General features: G+C 57.2%; 9 protein-coding genes across 9 annotated transcripts; 4 read left to right on the top strand and 5 right to left on the bottom strand.

The window, feature by feature from the left end:
• Positions 1-120: 120 nt before the first annotated feature.
• On the bottom strand, positions 121-593 carry BDY17DRAFT_327069 (60s acidic ribosomal protein-domain-containing protein; the record flags this gene model as incomplete). Its single annotated transcript, XM_033737615.1, has 3 exons — positions 121-167; positions 224-449; positions 525-593. The coding sequence occupies 3 exons, from the start codon at positions 591-593 to the stop codon at positions 121-123; spliced, it is 342 nt and encodes a 113-aa protein (XP_033586656.1).
• A 425-nt stretch (positions 594-1,018) lies between these two features.
• BDY17DRAFT_327068 (uncharacterized protein) lies at positions 1,019-2,558 on the top strand (the record flags this gene model as incomplete). Its single annotated transcript, XM_033737614.1, has 3 exons — positions 1,019-1,621; positions 1,676-1,896; positions 1,949-2,558. The coding sequence occupies 3 exons, from the start codon at positions 1,019-1,021 to the stop codon at positions 2,556-2,558; spliced, it is 1,434 nt and encodes a 477-aa protein (XP_033586655.1).
• Positions 2,559-2,822: 264 nt separating this feature from the next.
• BDY17DRAFT_230870 (uncharacterized protein) lies at positions 2,823-3,230 on the bottom strand (the record flags this gene model as incomplete). The annotated part of the gene is made up of 1 exon (XM_033730214.1): positions 2,823-3,230. A coding segment is annotated over one exon (408 nt), but the record flags the coding sequence as incomplete, so codon positions are not given.
• Positions 3,231-3,500: 270 nt separating this feature from the next.
• On the top strand, positions 3,501-4,463 carry BDY17DRAFT_327066 (uncharacterized protein; the record flags this gene model as incomplete). Its single annotated transcript, XM_033737613.1, has 1 exon — positions 3,501-4,463. The coding sequence occupies one exon, from the start codon at positions 3,501-3,503 to the stop codon at positions 4,461-4,463; it is 963 nt and encodes a 320-aa protein (XP_033586653.1).
• Positions 4,464-5,224: 761 nt separating this feature from the next.
• BDY17DRAFT_256507 (dDENN domain-containing protein) lies at positions 5,225-8,615 on the top strand (the record flags this gene model as incomplete). Its single annotated transcript, XM_033731607.1, has 2 exons — positions 5,225-7,928; positions 7,987-8,615. 2 exons carry the CDS (start codon positions 5,225-5,227, stop codon positions 8,613-8,615), a joined length of 3,333 nt encoding a protein of 1,110 aa, XP_033586652.1.
• Positions 8,616-9,007: 392 nt separating this feature from the next.
• On the bottom strand, positions 9,008-11,057 carry BDY17DRAFT_303195 (major facilitator superfamily domain-containing protein). Its single transcript, XM_033734527.1, has 2 exons — positions 9,767-11,057; positions 9,008-9,705 (listed from the first exon to the last, which is right to left on the bottom strand). Exons 1-2 carry the CDS (start codon positions 10,867-10,869, stop codon positions 9,096-9,098), a joined length of 1,713 nt encoding a protein of 570 aa, XP_033586651.1. The 5' UTR covers positions 10,870-11,057; the 3' UTR covers positions 9,008-9,095.
• A 678-nt stretch (positions 11,058-11,735) lies between these two features.
• On the top strand, positions 11,736-13,049 carry BDY17DRAFT_255792 (ICE2-domain-containing protein; the record flags this gene model as incomplete). The annotated part of the gene is made up of 1 exon (XM_033731557.1): positions 11,736-13,049. One exon carries the CDS (start codon positions 11,736-11,738, stop codon positions 13,047-13,049), a length of 1,314 nt encoding a protein of 437 aa, XP_033586650.1.
• Positions 13,050-13,605: 556 nt separating this feature from the next.
• Positions 13,606-15,606, bottom strand: BDY17DRAFT_256289 (dihydroxy-acid/6-phosphogluconate dehydratase; the record flags this gene model as incomplete). Its single annotated transcript, XM_033731592.1, has 2 exons — positions 13,606-13,946; positions 14,007-15,606. 2 exons carry the CDS (start codon positions 15,604-15,606, stop codon positions 13,606-13,608), a joined length of 1,941 nt encoding a protein of 646 aa, XP_033586649.1.
• Positions 15,607-15,804: 198 nt separating this feature from the next.
• BDY17DRAFT_31283 (uncharacterized protein) lies at positions 15,805-17,436 on the bottom strand. The gene is made up of 3 exons (XM_033735664.1): positions 16,439-17,436; positions 16,291-16,377; positions 15,805-16,236 (listed from the first exon to the last, which is right to left on the bottom strand). The coding sequence occupies exons 1-3, from the start codon at positions 17,022-17,024 to the stop codon at positions 16,010-16,012; spliced, it is 900 nt and encodes a 299-aa protein (XP_033586648.1). The 5' UTR covers positions 17,025-17,436; the 3' UTR covers positions 15,805-16,009.
• Positions 17,437-17,814: the final 378 nt, after the last annotated feature.

Here is a 17,814-nt window from a genome sequence, read left to right as displayed (position 1 = left end):
CGGATGTTGGCCGCTCGCCATGACGAGTTGTCGTAGCTAGGAAGGGGAATCGGTGCACTCCGGTCTGAGCCACGCGAAAGCAAACCCGCAAACTCTTCCCTATTTGTTCCCAACACACACTTAGTCGAAGAGACCGAAGCCCATGTCCTCGTCTGACTCCTCCTTCTCTGCGCGCTTGTTAGCATGCCATTGATGAGGCGTGTATGGGCGGGCGACAACTCACCCTCTTCCTTCGCCTCTTCCTTGGGGGCCTCATCCGCGGCAGCGCCACCAGCAGCAGCACCTGCACCTCCAGCAGCAGGCGCCGCAGCAGCACCACCACCCGAGCCAACGTTCAGCAGAAGCTCCTTGACATCCTTGCCCTCGAGGGCTTTGGCGAAGAGGGTGCACCAAATCGGCTCGACATCGGGGACCTTGGCAGCGGTGATGATGGATTGAAGTTTGTCGGCCTGTGAATACGGGAGAAAGAGTCAGTCTCCGGGTCTTCCTTTAATCGCGTTGTACAGGCATGGAGAAGGGCGCACCGTGATCTCCACACCATCATCCGCGAGGATGAGAGCGGCGTAGGAAGTGGCGAGCTCAGAGGTGGACATTTTTGCAGTGTATCGCGGTTGGATATGTCGAGGGTAGGTGTGTGTGCAATGAGATGCCTATCACGTTTCTGGAGCGTACGTGGAGGACTTCTTCTCAATTGTTCTTGGTGATGGGAAGAAGCTCGATGAAAGCCGCCGCGGGAGAATTTGTGCGGTCGAATTCAAATCTTGGCACGCCAAGGCTGATCGTGCAGCCTCAGGCATTCACATCGGCGCTCCCCACGTGCCTTATGTCATCATGCGGGACAGTCGGAGGCGCAACCCCACAATTTCCCAATTCGCCGGCTTGGTCTCGCCAGAACATCCTCTGCGCTCGTGACACTCTTCGTGCTCGACTACAACCGCCACGACTCCGGCATACCAAGCAGGCGCCGCAGGAGAAGTCTCAAGCTACTCCCACACCTCTCTCTTCCTGGCTGTCGACGATGACCGATTCACCCGCCCCTCGAATCCCTCTCGATCCGGCCGAACAACCCATTCTCGACAAACTCCTCACCATCCGCGACAACCTCTCCATCTTGAAGTCCGATCGGTCCACGTATGTCAAGAGCCACGATGTCGTCAAGTACTACGATCAAGTTATCGTGCAGGTGGAGGCGCTGAACAAGCTTCGCATCAACAAACGCGACGAGCAGAACCGGGTGGACACCGTGCTCGACGATTGCTTCCAACTCATCAGCCTCTTCTTCCTCACCATCGGACGCAATCAGGAAGCACCGGCGGTGTACAGTGCGATCAGCACCGTGAAAAGGCTGCTCGACCACCTGAAGGAGGCCGGCTTCTACTCGCTCAAAGACTTGCAGGGCATCGACCGCAAGCTGGGCGAGTGGCAGGCGTCGGTGGACCGGGGCGAAGACTCGCATTCCGAGCAGCTCATCACCCTACTGCACGCACGCATCGATGTGTGCAGGAAGACGCTCAAGGAGTTGCAGGACAGTCTCAGCCGCGTGGGTCCGGACATGATGCACAAACACGAAAAGCTCGTCAGCATTTTGAGGTCGCTCTCCGCGTGTAATACTCGATCAAAGGTTAGTTTGCGGGTGGCATACACACATCGATGGCTAAACACTGACCCTCCCTAGTTCCCCACCAAGGAGGTCGACGATTTGGAGCGCGAGATGCTGAAGATACAAGACGAGGTGCACGCTGAGAGGCTCACTCACGAAGGGCAGAACCCCGAGGAAGCATATGCCGCGCGCCTCTCCCTCCTCAGCTTGACCGAAGGGGAAGTGCCCGACGGTCGTACCGTGATCCAAGCCCTCCTCGCACGCTGCACACTCTGGATCGAAATCATACGGCAAAAGTACATTTCTCCAACCCCCATGGCTGGCCTCCCACTAATCTGTGTACTATAGGCAAGGCAAAATTGACGATCGCTTCTCCGACCTCTACGACAAACTGCTTAAGATCCGAAACCAGCTGGAGCAAATGCACTTGACCCAGGCGTGGTCCTTGCGAGAAACCGATCTCTACTCCTACCAACGCCAGCTCGACAGGGTAGACGAGTCAAGGGTCGACGGCAACTTCCTCGACGGCGCAGGGCGTCCGGCGGATCTGCACGCGCAGCGAACCCTGCTCTACCTCCTTCGCCGAAGCTATGCGTTCATCTTCCAATACATTGTCCAATCCGAACCCGTCTCCGAAGCTCTGCTCCCAATCTACAACCAACTGCTCACACTCAAGCGGTGTCTACTCGAGGTGCAACGGTCCGGCGGAGTCGACAGTCCGAGAGAGCTGTATCCATACTCGATGAAGCTGAACAGCATCGACAACATGAAGAAGGACGGCAAGTTCATGGTGGGCGGCGACATTCCGGAAGGCCAGGCGAGCGTGATGAATCTGCTCAGCGAGTGCTTCGAATTGGCGTACGAGCTGCGGACGGAGGCGGAGGAGAAGAAGGATGCTGGCGAGGAGCCGGACGCAAGCCAGAGCAACGGTGTTGGCAACCGGACCACGCAAGCCTGATTCGGCGTACGGCGAGTCGCCGCGTTTCTTCTGTGGCCGCGTTGGCGCGCATTCTTTCACTTGTCGAGGCGTTCGTGCGATTGGGGAAAGCAAGCCAGCAGCATCTGCAGATGTCTTCGTGGGATGTTTGCTGCAACTGCAACGATAGAGGTACCGCTCAAAATATGTCTTCCAACGTGCGCCCTTTCACGCATCGAGCTGTATTCGACTCAGAACGTCGGATTCACTTTCTTCTCCCTCCCCATCTGCCCCCTCCGACTCCGAGTCGGCATCGACGAACGTCAAACGGCTTCCATATGAAATGCACAGTTCCTCCCCCTGGTCAATGTCGCGCAACGCACGATAAATGATCACCTCGTTCTCCAGATCTCGTGTCCAGCCAATGTTTTGCCGGCGAGTTGAATGATTGAACATCGACCCTAAGCCGAGCACGACGGCCTGCGTTTTGAGCATCTTCTGGCTCAACCTGTCCGGGAGCGGCCAGTTGTAGGTGTAGTGGTAAAGGACCGTCTTCTCGATGTACGCTGCATTCTCCTTGGGGTCCAAGACCAGGACGGGGCTTGTGTCTATGACCGTTCCCGAAGGTATCTTGCGGCTGGCAAAGATGCCGCGTCCTTTGGCGGTCCCTGCTCGGAGATGCAGGAACGGAGATTGGTGTAGGGGGATATTGTTCGTTGTTCCGGCAGACTTTACGACCATTCTGCGGCGTATAATGGAATCAGGGTATTCGACGGAAGGTGTTCATTTGGATGTGCCGCGAAGCTCCCAAAAGATTTTTAATGTATAATAAAATCGGGGGCTTGTGGAGGCCAAGCTCCACGACTCGGGAGCGTCTCATATGTCGAGCTTGTTGCCGGATTCCCCCAAGCTAACAACACCCTCGACCCTTTGACACACTACCGGGTCTAGGACATTTATCAGTCCGCTCGTCCTAAGCATGGCATGGCCCATCATCGCGCCACGTCAAGCATCTCCGGCGCAGGGGCTCATGCGGTGAGTCTAAAGGTGCTCCGCCTTTCTCGCCCTCAACTCGCCATTCAGACTCCTCTCCCGCGCACGCACTTCGGCCACGAGCTCGACATCCCCGCGGTTGCTTCGCTCGCACACCCATCCAGCGGCGTGGACTCGGACTTCCCCCTCACTCCGCTACTCACTTTGCCGGCGGCATTCGGCGCGGCCTATGTGGGTCAGACATTCACATGCACGCTGTGCGCGAACAATGAGCTCCGAGATGGCGACAACAGGAGTGTGAGCGGGGTGAGGATTGCTGCGGAACTGCAACGGCCCAACAGTGCGGCTCCGTTGGCTCTGCAGCTGGAGAGCGCAGGCGAGGATGATGGGGCGGTGGATGTGACACCGGGCGGCACACTGCAGAAGACGCTACAGCATGAGCTGAAAGAGGAGGGGCAGCACGTGTTGGCGGTCAGCGTCACGTATACGGAGACGCTGCACGGCGAAGGCGGGGGAGATATTGGGGGAAGGGCGCGGACGTTCCGCAAGCTCTATCAATTCGTGGCACAGCCATTGCTCACGGTGCGGAGTAAAGTGACGGAGCGCAAGAGGAGCGGGGGCAAGGGGGAAAGACAATGGGTGTTGGAAGCGCAGCTGGAGAATGTTGGGGATGCATCGGTGGTGCTGGAGAAGGTGGGTTTGCAAGAGCGAGCGTGTATTGGGAGTCGGAGGATGAATGGCGAGGGAAGAGTGGTGCTCAAGGCGCAGGATATCGAGCAAGTCATGTTTCTCCTCAGCGAGAAGGGGGAGCACATGGAGGAGCAGAAGGAGGCGGAGGAGGCAGAAGCAGCGGGGCCAGGCCGTGTTTCTTTGGCACAGATCCATGTCGAGTGGAGGTCGGCGATGGGCGAGCGTGGCGTGACGACGGGCTGGCTGACAAGCAGAGCGCGATGAGCAGCAGCAAGCAGAGGGCGATGAGCAGCAAATGCAGGCAGCAGGCAGGCCGATGCGGGCAATGCAGGCAATGCAGGTGGGGCACGGAAATCAGGGTCCAATTGATGGTTTCAGGTGGAGCAAATTGATGGCTCGAGGGGAAAAGGGGAATTTTGGGAAAGTCAAATCACACCAGGGATGGACGGGATCGACGGCCGCTTGTGCCTGCTTGCGGTGCCTGCGGCCTACAAATTCAAAGTCACTTTCAGCTACAGTATACATCTACGCAAGCAACAAAGGCACCTACATCTATCTTCCAGCCCCGCTCCTCTCCCCTCTCCTTCCTTCTGTCTGAGACTCTCCTTCACTGCCACACTGTCCCTCTTGGATCCAGGGTGCGTGCATTCACGTGCAGCTAATGCAGCCTTGATGCGCCTGCGCTAGTCACCTCTTAGCCAACCCAACCCTCCCACTCCCAACATTTGCTACCGTTTCACCCGACACCCACCTGGTCGACACCACGACTGCAACACACACACACACCTCCCTCCTCTTGCCAGGCACCGCTTTGCCTTGCCCTCTGCGCCCCGTTTGGATACCTGGTTTGGGCACGGCAAGCCGCATGAACTCCCTCCTCCCACCCTTCGTGCCCTGCAGTGTCACCCGGCCGGACCATCCACCTTCCGCGCCGCCAACATCTTTCCCGATGCATCTGCTCTCGACAGCTTCGGTCCCCTTTCCCCGCTAGCAGTGCTGTATTGCACGTCCACTCCCTCAACCCCATGGCTCCAGCCGTTCCCAAGCCTGACCGACCTCGCCCCACCGACACCTCCGCCCCTCTCGCCGACTACTTCTTCATCTGCGGCATCGAATCCTCCCAGGTCTACGATGCACGTCTCAGTCTCTCCTCTCCCGTCCCACCAGTCGAAGACACGATCGAGGAAGATGCCGCATTGGAAGTCAACGGGGAAGGTCGGCCCCCTACCCCCGGCTCCCCGGTGGACAATGTCAAGAGACGCTCACGATACAGCTTCGAAGCTCGGCAGAGCATCGAGGGCTTAATCAATGGGGTTGAACATCTGACCACCGCCAGCAACAGGAGCAGCACAACCATCCGACCCCATAAGCCCCCCGGCCCCTCGGGCATGAGCGATGATGCCTTCGAAGACGCCCTTAGGAAGTTTGCGTCGGAGAGGGACAGCTTTCTCGAGGACATCCACGTCTCCGCCGGCGCCGTGACCACCCCGACCCCGCGCAAGCCCCGGCCGAAGACGGTGCGCATCACCCAGGATGAGAGTAATGTGACCGCCGGCCTGCGAGGCTCGGTAGGCAGCCTGCAACGACGTCTCTCCACCATGAAGAGCTCCAAGCGACACTCTTCGGGCATGAGCCGGCAAGCATCGGTCCGCACGTCCAAACGGTTGAGTGGCTACAACTCCGTCATCCCCGCTCCTCGCCCCTTCCAGCTCAGCCCTGATATGCACCCGCTCAAGCGCCGCTACGAACCCGTCCTGCTTGACCGCTACCCCACCAAACTCATGACGGACGAGTCCAAACGTCGCACCCCCTTTCCCGACTACGTTCCCATGTTCACCTTCCCCAACGACATCAGCGTCGTGTCTTCGGACGAGCGTCCGCGGTCAACGTGGCATGGCTTCGCGATGACCAGCTCCGACAACAGCAAGCTCTACGGCATCTGCGTCATTGTCTGGGTGCCTCTCAACGAAACTGCCGCTGCCGGCCTCGAGCGACAGTGCGAGGAATGGAGGCGGGCGAATATGAGCAATGAGGAGCGCGAGTTGGCGAGCAGTCTAGGCGAGCGGCTTTCGGCAGAGCGTGCGAAGCTTAGTAGGCTTCTCGCTGACTTGCCCAACAGCTCATCGGGATCGGCCCCGCGCGAGAAGTTGGAAGACGACATCAGTGCGGTGGAGGAGAAGATCGGGCTGATGACAGACTTGCTACGCCCCGTCCGCCACGCGGCGGCGTCGAAGATCGAAGGTCTCACGGAAGGCGACACCGGCTTCTGGATTCCACGAGCCTACGGCATTCTGGGACAGGATGGCAGCTTGACGAGCTTCTGGAAGGAGTGGCTCAAGGCCATCGTCGTGCCCATGACTTCCGGTGGTGTCTTACGCGTGCCCCCGAGCTCTCCAAAGGTCGGTTTGTGGCAGCCGCTGGAGCGGTATGTCGTGAATCTCTGCATGGAAGCTCTTTGCCCCATAGCCTCCGCCACGCAGGTGGAAGTCGCGGTGCGGGACTTGCGGCTGTATGCTCGCAGAGAGGCCATCAACGAGCTTCCCGGTTCGCGAAACACCGACTTGTACGCCCTGTTTCGTTGCCTAACGATTCCAAACGTCATCACGCTCTTCGAATATGCCCTCTCCGAATCGAGGATCATCTTGCTCTCCTCGCACACCGCCATGCTGCACCTCGCCGCCGCCGCTTTGACCAGTATCTTGTATCCGCTCAAATGGTGCGGCATTCTCATTCCAGTCCTACCGCAACGTTTGATCCAAGCACTCGAGGCACCGTGCCCTTACATTGCAGGTGTTGAACGCCGCTACGAGATGCCCGAGCTCCCCGACGACGACTTCTGCATTGTGGACCTTGACGAGAACACGATTGAGAGTGTTGCGCCACCCATTACATTGCCACGCCCGCAGCGAAGAAAGCTCCAGTCGTTGCTTCAAGCGGCCGCCCAACACCACAACAGGTATGGGGTGCCGACAGGACCTCCGCGGTACGCAGTGGAAACGTTTCCAAATGATGCTTTTGCCTCGGAAAGCCCGCAGGTGTTCAAGTCCAAGCCGGCTGCGTCGACGCTTGCAACGTACGTCAGTGAGAGCTCGACGACTTTTGGGGACGCTTCAGGGGCCCAGCAGCCGCTCTCTCCCATCTACAATGCTTTCCTACAGTCTCGCCCGACTGCTGGCAAGAGCAGCGACCGGCCGTCGACCAGCTCGACCGGCACTGCCCATAGCCATTCCTCTTCTCAGTCGCCGCCATCTCCGGTCGCGCAGTCGCCTATATCGTCTACCTTCTCCAAACCGGTTTCGCGCAGTGATTCTGGTATGGCCCTTCAGGCTTCTCTTCAAGAGAAGCGATCTGCGGGTCGGATTCCAGAGAGCGACATGCTACGGCGCAATTCAGCCGTCCACTCGCTCTTCGAGGCGCGCGGCGGGCAACAACAGGCGAGTCGATTTGGTGCTGGGCGTCGTCCTAGCCAGCCGATAACTGGACACCATGCTTCCCCGTCGACGTCTAGTCTCGGCTACGGGTCTGGATCGAATTATGCACCTAGCGTATACGCTCAGAGCACTCTCGCCGCCAGCACCGTCATGCCGCAGATGCTGGTGCAGCCCGTGAAAGACGATGAGCGGATGAAGTGGATCGAGGGGCACTGCTTGCAAAGGCAGAATCGAGACGGTGCGTCGATTTGTACGATATGCGACGAACGGTGCCAGGAGGAGTCGTTCAAGTGTCTTGGTAAGCTATCGGACATTTCATGCATACCTCAGTGGAGACTTGACTAATAAAACTGCAGGATGTGGCATCATCGTACACTATGGGTGCCTCGACTCGGTTTGCCTCGTATGCCCCGTGGCCTTCCGCCCCGACCAAGTTCGAGCGGCGTTTGTGCGCTGCTTCGCCTCCCTCTTCTACACCTACCGACGCTTTCTTCGTCCTGCGTCCGGAGATCGTCGAAAGGCCGGTATGCTCTACCACTTCAACATGGATCAATTCCTCAAGAGCGTGCCGCACGGAGATGGCGAGTACATGCACATGTTGCGCGACACGCAAGCCTTTAACGAATTCATCCACGAGCGCGAGGCCACTCGTGCCGAAGATCCTTCCATCAAGCTCTTCGACGAGATCATCCTTTCCAAACGCAACCGTGGCCGAACCTCGCTTTTCTCAAAGGCAAACACCTCCTTTCTCACCGACACATCGGATCACCTCTGGCGCTCGGCGTCCGCAACTCCACCCAACTCCCGCTACCCGGGCGATCCGCAGGCCATGTCGGGGAGAATGCCGGCCAAGCTCGATCCGGCGTACATGCAGGAGCCGCGGGCGATACAGGGGGCGCCGAGGTTGATGCCGGCGACGAAGACGAAGAGGAAGCCGGTTGCTAGCACTTTGCTTGTGAATTCCCAGAGCGTTGATGATGCTTAAAGCGCGGGCAGCGAATGCGACGATGATGATGGTCTTGCTTGATGAGCACTTCTTGCATTTTCAGCGACGGCGGGTATGCAACGTGATACGATGAGATGGATAAAAGTTCTTGGATGTTTCTGATTCCGGTTGGGCAGAGATGGTGGGGCGCGGGAAGATGCATCACAGCAGGACTGTGCGTGCTGAAACTCTTGGGATAGAGAGTAGCATGTTAGAGTCGATCCCCTTCTCTACCACATTCAATTCGTCATACTCTTACTCGTGTATTCACTTCATGTTGCGTTGCCTTTTCTAATTGTTGGTCTGAATTCACTGGTGCCTCACTTTGACTTCACTTCAATTCACTTTGAACGCACTCTATCACTTGCCAGGCACATGCGTTCTACCGCAAACCATAAACTTCGCTCAGAGTTGAATGAATGCATGCTGCTATACGTTACGTCGTTTTATCATCTATCTATATGCTCTCCAGCGTCATCATCACTTCTTGTCAGCGCTAGACATCTTCTCTAGCTCCTCCCCGTGGTCTTCGTTCCCGTCAACTTCATGTAACCGGCGGTCCGACTCGACTTGTGCCTCGAGATCCGCCTGAGCGGCAGCAGCCACCTTTTCCGCCTCTTTCTCCTTCTTCGCTGCAGCCTCGGTTCGCCACTGCTGTCCCTTTTTCATGATGAGGAAACACCCCGAGATGGACAAAGCATACACCCCCGTCAACAGGGTGAAGGCCCAGCCGGGGGTGATTGCATTACAGAGGGGAATGATGAAAGCTGCGCCGGCAGCGGTCATGAGACAGCGGACAAAGTTCACCGCCGCGGTGGCTGTAGCCGGCGTGTCTCGATGGAGGTCGAGCAGGAGGGTATTGGTGAGGTTGAAGACCGTGGACACGCCGAATCCGAGGAAGAAGATTGCGATTTCTGGCCCGGCGAGGGGCGTTGCGAAATCGATCGTCCATCCGAAGGCCAGGGTGGCCAGGGTTCCGATGATGTGACCGGGGATGACAATCTCACACCTCACAACTTCGATAGGAAAGTCCCTGAGGTCCTGTTGCCTTCCCTTTGTGATGACGTAGTTCAACCGGCGAGCATGCCGCCTATACGGATCAAATCAGAATTGGCGCTCGGATATGTCCAGAGGGGCATGCTTGTACTCACCTAAAGTTCCAATCCACGACGTGGCCCATGGTCAGTGTGGAGGCGAGACTGCCGCATCCCAATGCGATGTAACACAGCCCGATGTCTAGGGTGTCCAGGCCGTAGGTGGTGAACAACAAGTGAGGCAGAGAAGCGGTGGTGATCATCATGCTCGTGAAGAAGAGGCCGTTGTAAAGAAGGATGATGCCACTTTCTTTCTGGATAATAATTCTGGCCACGGCCAGGGGATTGGGGAAGGTCACTTTTCGTTTCCTGTTCAGCTTGAACGAAGCTTGATCCGCGTGGATGGATTCGTTCTCACGGGCATGCCGTCGCTGTTGCAGGTATCCGAGCAGCGAGAGATTGACCCCCTTGGCTGGAATGCTGCCATTTCCCACCACGTTCCGACAGGTCTCGGGGAAGAGGATGACGAAGATGACGAGCAGAACGCCAGTGAAGATGACGAGGAACCAAAAGACGGCGCGCCAGCCCAAGTACTGCGCGAGTAGTCCGCCAATAGTCGGGCCAAAGGCCGGGCCAAAGAGCAGTCCGCTGGTGGCATAGCCCATGTATTTGCCTCTTTCCGCGGACGTGGCGACGTCCGCGACTACTGCGTTCGAAAGGGCGATGGCGGCACTGCAGCCGGTGGCTTGGACCATGCGCAAGACGAGGAGGGCGGCGTAGTCGGTCTGCAATGCGAGGCCAATGTTGGCGCCGATGTAAATGATGAAGCAGATGATGAATGACAGACGCCGGCCGCTATTGTCAGACATGCCGGCAATGATCGAGGGAGCAATGGCCTGGGCGATCATGTACGTTGTCAGGCTGAGATTGATCAGGCTTGGAGTCACGTGCAGGTCCCGTGCCAGCACATTCAAGACAGGATAGAAAGTGACGGCACCAAATGGGCTGATCAAGCCAGACACGGACACGGCCATGACGATGAAGAGCTTCGCCCTCGAGGTGAAGATGGAGTACGGGGGCCCGGAGGAGACGGTGCGGGTGAGTTGTGGCGGGTGGCCGACATCGTGAGAGTCGTCCTCAACAGACGCCCGGCTCACACTCCATGTCTCGGACTCCTGGGTAACGAGTGGCGGCTGAGGTTTTGCGGCGTCTTTCTCCATTGTGTACGAGGGCGGCGAGTGGGCAGAAAAGTGTCGTCGAATGTGAGAGTCGCATCTCGCGAGGAGTTGCGTTGCGCTGGATGGAGCCAAAGGAGGGCAAGACGTTTAATAACTCACGCCGAATCCTCGCAGGCATGGGGACCGTTTACGGCGAATGGCCATGGTTTGTTAGTGGCCTAAAACTCTCATCGGGTCGTTGGATGGAACATCGGAGCGTGACGTGGGTCGTTTTGCGCCGACTTCGCTGCACGGCAGAGTGAATGCCTGAGGCACTCATCCGGCCTGAACGGGTTAGAGTGATGGGTTTAGAGTTTGCAGGGATGCCAGCAGCAGTCGGCATCATGACTGCACGACACGCTAATTCTCAGGCCGAGCCCATGTCCCAACGCCGCCAACCCGCCCTTTGCACCCTCTTACACGCGCGGGTGACGGAACAGGCTCGAGAGACGAAGCAAAGCACGCCTTGGCTTCCGTGGGATTGGTGGTGCGTTGCATTGCAGCAGCACTCGTTGCAGGCAAAGTGGAGGGTTGAGAACCCACCGACACGCGACCTACCTTGACCTCACCGCACCAGCAGCGCCGGAAAAAGACACCACGGAACATTCGCCAGACCTTGCACCCCCGCTGCACTCCTGATCGCTTTGCACCACGTCAACATTGGTGTCCAAAAGTCACGAAGAAGAGCAGGCAGAAGTGAAGACTGAACGCAACAACACAATCCCCGCGCGTGTTTTCCACGCGACTCCTCCATCTGCAAAGCAGCATCGACGCCTGGAGCTGGCCTCTCTCAACGCGCAGGCGCATATGCGCCTTCAACGATAGCCCGACGTCCTCGACCGTGCTCAACCCCCGCATCTCCTCCCAGCATGCTCCTCCGCTTCCTCTCGAGCTGCGCCTTCCTTTTCAGCATCGTCTTCACCATCCCTCTCGCTTTCGACGTCGGCGGTCGAGCGTGCGGACTCGCTTTCAGCTTGAGTCTCGCCACATACTACTTCCTCCTCTCCTGCCTCCGCATCGCCACGCCTGCACACTCCCGAACGCGAAGATGGGCAGTCAATGGTTTCGCGGCATTGCAGACCGTTCTCATCCCGGGACTGCTGATATGGTGTCTCAACAAGTTCAGTGTGGATGGCGGCGATGACGTGAACTGGGTTGCGCGTGCGTTCTACAACGCCACAAAGCCTCTGCACCACAGCCCGAGCTTCTTCGGCAAGGAAGGACTGTTGCAATCCTTCCTCATCGGCGGCTGGGACAAGCTGCTTCGCTACTCCACCCCGGTTTTCCAGCTGACCGAAGGCTTCTGCAGCTTGCTCGTCATCCAAGCCTGCGGCCAAGTCACACGCTATCTCGTCAACTCTTCCGACGGAGGCGATGGGTGGATGATTGGCTTGCTGGTGTTCAGCAGCAGCGTCATCACGAGCTCCGTCTACTTCCTCTGGCGCATCACCACCTTTCCGGGCATTGACAGCCAGGATGCCATCCTCATCGGTGTGGCCATCACTTGCGCCGTCTTCCTGTGCGCTTGGGGCATCGGCAGCGGTCGTGGCAACGTGGTTGAAAGCAGCCTCCTCTTTGCCTACATTACTCTATGCATCTACCAGATCTTCACCGACTACCAGCCTAACCATCCCCCGCCCCAAGTGGCGGGTATGGCGGTGGACGAAGAATTTCCTCCCCTTCCACCCATCCTCATGGCAAGCTACACAACAGTCCTACACGCCTTGTCCACCCTTCCGAGCACGTTGCACTCCGCCTTCGGATTCATGTATGCCGCCGTCAAAACAATCACACCCTCCGTCATCGTCTCGCTGGCGTACCGCCTGACCGTTCTCTACGCCGCGGCGCGCATCATCCCAGCTGTGCGCGAGTCTGGAGCTCGTGCACTCTCTGATGGCCCGGCCGCACTGGAAGACGGCGAAGGCGTTAGCACGCTGATGGGACTACTGTCCTACTTCAGCCCTAGTGTGCTGATCGCCGTGTACACAAGTTTACTGATGCAGCATTTTGCATCGGCATCAACCGATCACCCGGACGAGTGGTGGACGAGTCAGGGTGGGCAGGGAGGCCCGAACATCAGTCGTTGGATCAATCTTGCGGGGACCATGGCTTTGTACGCAGTCGAACTGTATCTAAGCCGGGAATATGGGGACGAAATGAACGGTCACTGGAAGATGGACTGAGAACCCGCGCTCCAGGTCGAAGTCGAAAGCTAGAGTGAAGAAAGGGTTCGCTTCATGGCAGCTTAGTATGGTTTCTGCCTTCGCCAGCGGCGCGATACACCATTGGTCTCGAAGGGAGAGACACCGGCTGATCTGGCCGTCAAGGGAAGCTAGAATGCGAGAGGACGCGAGGCCGCTTAGCTGTCACCGTCTCGAGGTTTGAGACCTCCTATGGGCCGGACAAGAAGTGTGTTACCTGGTCCTGAGTGCGCTGAGAGGAGAGAGATATAGCGCGTTGAGCGGACGCAGCGTTTTGCCCGAATTGTTGCAAGGGCTTTCTTTTCCTGAGATAGCATAACACAGTGCAATTAATCGAAGCGCGAATGCATGTGCCGGATGAGTCTGGTGGTTCTGTCAGCCTTGGGCAATGTTGTCTCTCAGGGAAGTCTTGTCATTGCGTATGACTTCAGGGGATTGATTTGTCTATCTGATTATGCACGTATGCGCGACCAGCCTATCAGCTGCTTTTAGCCATTCACGGCTGACGGCGTCGAGTGCACTTTCGTTCGGACGCCATCTAGTGATTGTCTCGAGGGTTTGGGTGAGTCTGCGCCACACGCTGAAAATCCACAGCACGCCGAAACACCATGCCCTCGCTCAACGGCCCAACCTCCCTTCTAAAAATGTCCTGGTAAGGCGTATGGCTCTCTGGATACTTGTACCCCCCATTCGCCAGCAACTCCTCTCCTCGCTGTTGGATTTCCGCTTCGGAGATTAGGACGTCGACTCTTCTCTTGGTCAAGTCAACGCGGAGCATATCGCCATCGCGTAGGATGGCGAGATTGCCATTTTCTGCTGCCTCCGGGCTAGCATTTAGGATGCTGGGGGAGCCGGATGTGCCGGATTGTCGGCCATCACCTGCGAAATAGGACGAACGGTCAGCAAAGGCGCAAAAATGTAGGTACATGGACAGCTCACCTATACACGGCAGGGAGTACTTCAACCCTTTCTTAATCAAGTGCGCCGGAGCAGTCATGTTGACAACCTCGGCCGCCCCTGGATAGCCCAACGGTCCAGTACCGCGCATGACCAGGACTGTCCGCTCATCCACATCTGCCGTCTCAATTCGAGCATTGTAGTCCTCGGGACCGTCGAAAATGATTGCTTTTGCTTCAAAAGCGTTAGGATCTTTGGGATTCTCCAGGAAAGCTGCCCTGAACGCTGGCGAGATGACGCTGGTCTTCATGATCGCCGAGTCGAATACATTCCCTTTCATGTGAAGAAACCCTGCTTCCTTCTTCAAAGGCTCGGTGTACTTCTTGATGGATCGACGATCCCAGGAATGCTGTCCCTGGACGTTTTCCTTCATGGTCTTGCCGTTGACGGTCAGGCAATCGGGATGGAGTTTCCCTTGATCCAGCAACTCGGCCATTACGGCCGGCAAGCCGCCAGCACGAAAATACTCCTCTCCCAGCACTTCGCCGGCGGGCATCATGTTGACAAGCAATGGCAGATCATACCCAATATGGTCCCAGTCATCGAGGTCGAGCTTCACTCCAATATGCTTGGCGATGGCGTTCAGGTGGATGGGAGCATTCGTGCTGCCTCCAATGGCCGTGTTGGCGGCAATGGCGTTTTCGAAGGCTTCCCTCGTCATGATGTCCGACGGCTTCCGATCTGCGAGCACCATTTCCACAATCTGCAATCCCGTCTTGTACGCGCATTGGGCTCGCTCTTTGTAGGGAGCAGGAATCGCTGCACTGCCGGGCAAGGCCATTCCAAGTGCTTCGCTCAATGCGTTCATAGTAGACGCTGTTCCCATAGTGTTGCAATGGCCGGCGCTGGGGCTGCCTTTGGAGACGAGATCGAGCAAGCCATCGTCATCAATCTCGCCGACAGCGTGCATTTCACGCGCCTTCCACACGATCGTTCCGGCACCTACCAGCTGACCGTTGTTATAGCCGTTCAACATGGGGCCAACATTCATGCAGATGGCGGGGATGTTGATTGTCGCGGCAGCCATCAGACAGGCGGGGGTGGTCTTGTCGCAACCAGTCAGAAGCACGACTCCGTCGAAAGGATAGGCGTATAGTAATTCGACGAGGGTGAGATAGCTTAGATTCCGATCCAATGTGGCCGTTGGACGGCGCGAGGTCTCCTGAATAGGATGCGTGGGAAACTCCATAGCAATCCCGCCCGCGCTTCTGATACCCTCGCGTACCCGTTTTGCGAGGGTCAAATGGTAGCGGTTGCAAGGCGCCAGGTCCGACCCGGAATTGGCGATGCCGATGATGGGCTTCCCGCTTTTCAGCTCCTCTCTCGTAAGGCCGTAGGTCAAGTAGCGTTCTATGTAGAGGGAGCTGATTGCGGAGTCGTCCGTCCGGTTCAGCCATTTGGTCGATCTCAGTGGTGTCTTGGACGTAGACAGGTTGGCAATCTTGTCTTCGAGCTCCTTTGTCCGGGCTTTCAGAGCGGAGAGCTCGGTCTTGTAGTCTTCAATGTCTTCGACTCCTCCGTTGGAAGCGTGTTGGCAGTTCTCCGCCTTTGTGCAGTCTTCCGCTTGGGGACAGGATGCCATGGTATGCGAATGCTATACCATCGACGAAGGTGTCAAAGAGAACGTCGAGGCCAACTGCAATTCCGAGGCTAATGTAAGATGTGAGAGGATCTGGAGGGAACAACACTTAGCTTGGTCGAGTCTACATGTCGTCAATGGTTGGCGTGTGTCGGGAAGTGGATGGGCAAAGCGCGAATGCCGATGACGGAGAAGGTCAAATTTAGGTGGATGCAGCGGCAGTGCGGCATCTCTCCCTTACACTACAGAAAGGTGATGTGCCCAGGAGCATCTCTCGTCCCGACTTTTCATGAATGGTTGAGTAGAGAGAACGCATGTCGGCCGGGCAATCCGCCCCATCTACATCTATGCCTCTAGCCAAGTCAAAGGCGCCTATGTCTATGCATTGGATTGTTCTAATCTCCGTTCATCGGCCAGGAACAACATTCAGGACGCCCCCATCAACGGCGATGATCTCACCGTTGACGTACTCGTTCCTGGCAAGGTACAGGACCGTCATGCCCATCTCCTCCTCGCGGCCAGGCCTTTCGTTGGGAACATGGTTGTATTGCTGAATTTTCTTCTGAGGAAAATTTGACTTCTGTCTGTCGTCCGACTCGTGCGTGGGATCTGTGAGTTCGGAGGGAAAATATCCTAGAAGGGGGGTTAGCTTTCAGGCCATGGCCGGCGTGTGTGGAGTTGGTGAACCTGGTGCGATGGAGTTGACGCGAATGGAAGCACGCAAGAACTCGGAAGACATGAGCTTGGTCAGATGGACTGTTGCTCCTTTTGCAGCTGGACAACGATTTGCATTAGTGGCGGAGACAAGGGGGGGATGTCTGCAGAGGTATCTCACTGTTGTATGCAAAATGACCTTGGGCGTCTCTCATGATGCCACTCATGGAAGAGGTGGTGATGACACTGGCGCCGAACTTCTCCTGTGGCCCTTTCGGCTGAATTGCGGCCTGGAGAAGGGGCAGGAAGGCGACGGTGGTGAAGTAAACGCCGGTGACGAGCGTCTCAAAGGCTTCCTGCCAATCTGCCACACTCTCATTCTCCCAGAGTTTCTTCTTCAGATCGTCGGCGTCGTCTTCATCCGGCTTGGTCTTGGGGCCAGTGATGCCGGCGTTGACCATCAACAGCGTGATGTACTTTTCCTTCTTCTGGATGTCCGCGACCAGTGTTTCGAGGTCGTCCTTTTTGGTGACATCGCAGGGGCCAATTGGGATGATCTCGCCGCCGGTCCCATCCTTGGGCTGATGCTTTTTGGCTGCATTCTCCAGCGCGTCCATGCGTCGACCAGTAATGTAGACTTTCGCGCCGTTCTGCGAGAGGGCCTGGGTGGCCATTAGACCAATTCCCGTACCGCCGCCGGTGATGACAGCGACATGGCCTTTCATGGAGAATAGGCTGGCCGCGTCGAAGTGGTGTGTCTCAGCCATGCCTGCGATGTTGCAGGGCAATGGGTTGGATCGGTGAGCAGGTCAGCTGCACTGGAGTGTGGAGAAGGAGGGGTTCTTGAGCAAGAGAAGCTCCCGATGTGAGAGAGACAGGCCAATCAATCACGGACTGAAGTGATAAGATGAGAACAACTTATTCTCTTGAAGGCATGTGCAGTAGTTCTCGCCTGACTGATGAACACCACGATGGGAAAGGGCAAGTGAATGTTTGAGACGTGACGTAATGTGGAGAGGCGTGCTTTGAACGCGAGCCGCGCGCGGTCTCCATCCCGTCCCTTTGGCAACAACCACGCGCATCTGACGATCCCGACGTTCAAATGTCAGCATTTTGGACAGGGAGCAGGTGAAGTGGCCGTGAAGAAGTATCGCGTCACATGTGTAGCTCGTGTTGGAGACGAGTGGAGGGATCAAGATCAATCCCATGCAGGCAACACGGACCACGCGCGGCTGAGAGGGAAGGCGGTACGGTGCGGTGCGAGACGCGGTCGGTGGCTTGCCGAAACATTGCACCACCACCTCCACCCACTCCCACACCTCGTGCCTGTACCTTGCCCTCGACACTCGGTGACTGCAGGTCTAGTACCTCCCCCTCCACCGTACATCCTTGACACGAAGGGTTCGCAATTGATTCGGTGCTGTGCGTCGGTATAAGAGGGTGGAGGAGAGCCTTGTACTGGATCATCACCTCGACCTACCTCACCCTCCCTTACGATCTCCTCTCCCTCCCTCGCGTGGCTCGAGTGTAGCTGGACTACCATGAACCTCTTCGCCT

Source organism: Neohortaea acidophila (assembly GCF_010093505.1).
Source record: "Neohortaea acidophila strain CBS 113389 unplaced genomic scaffold BDY17scaffold_10, whole genome shotgun sequence".
NCBI lineage: Eukaryota > Fungi > Ascomycota > Dothideomycetes > Mycosphaerellales > Teratosphaeriaceae > Neohortaea > Neohortaea acidophila.
The sequence above is the reverse complement of the archived record's forward strand: the minus strand, read 5'-3'. Positions and strand labels throughout refer to the sequence as shown.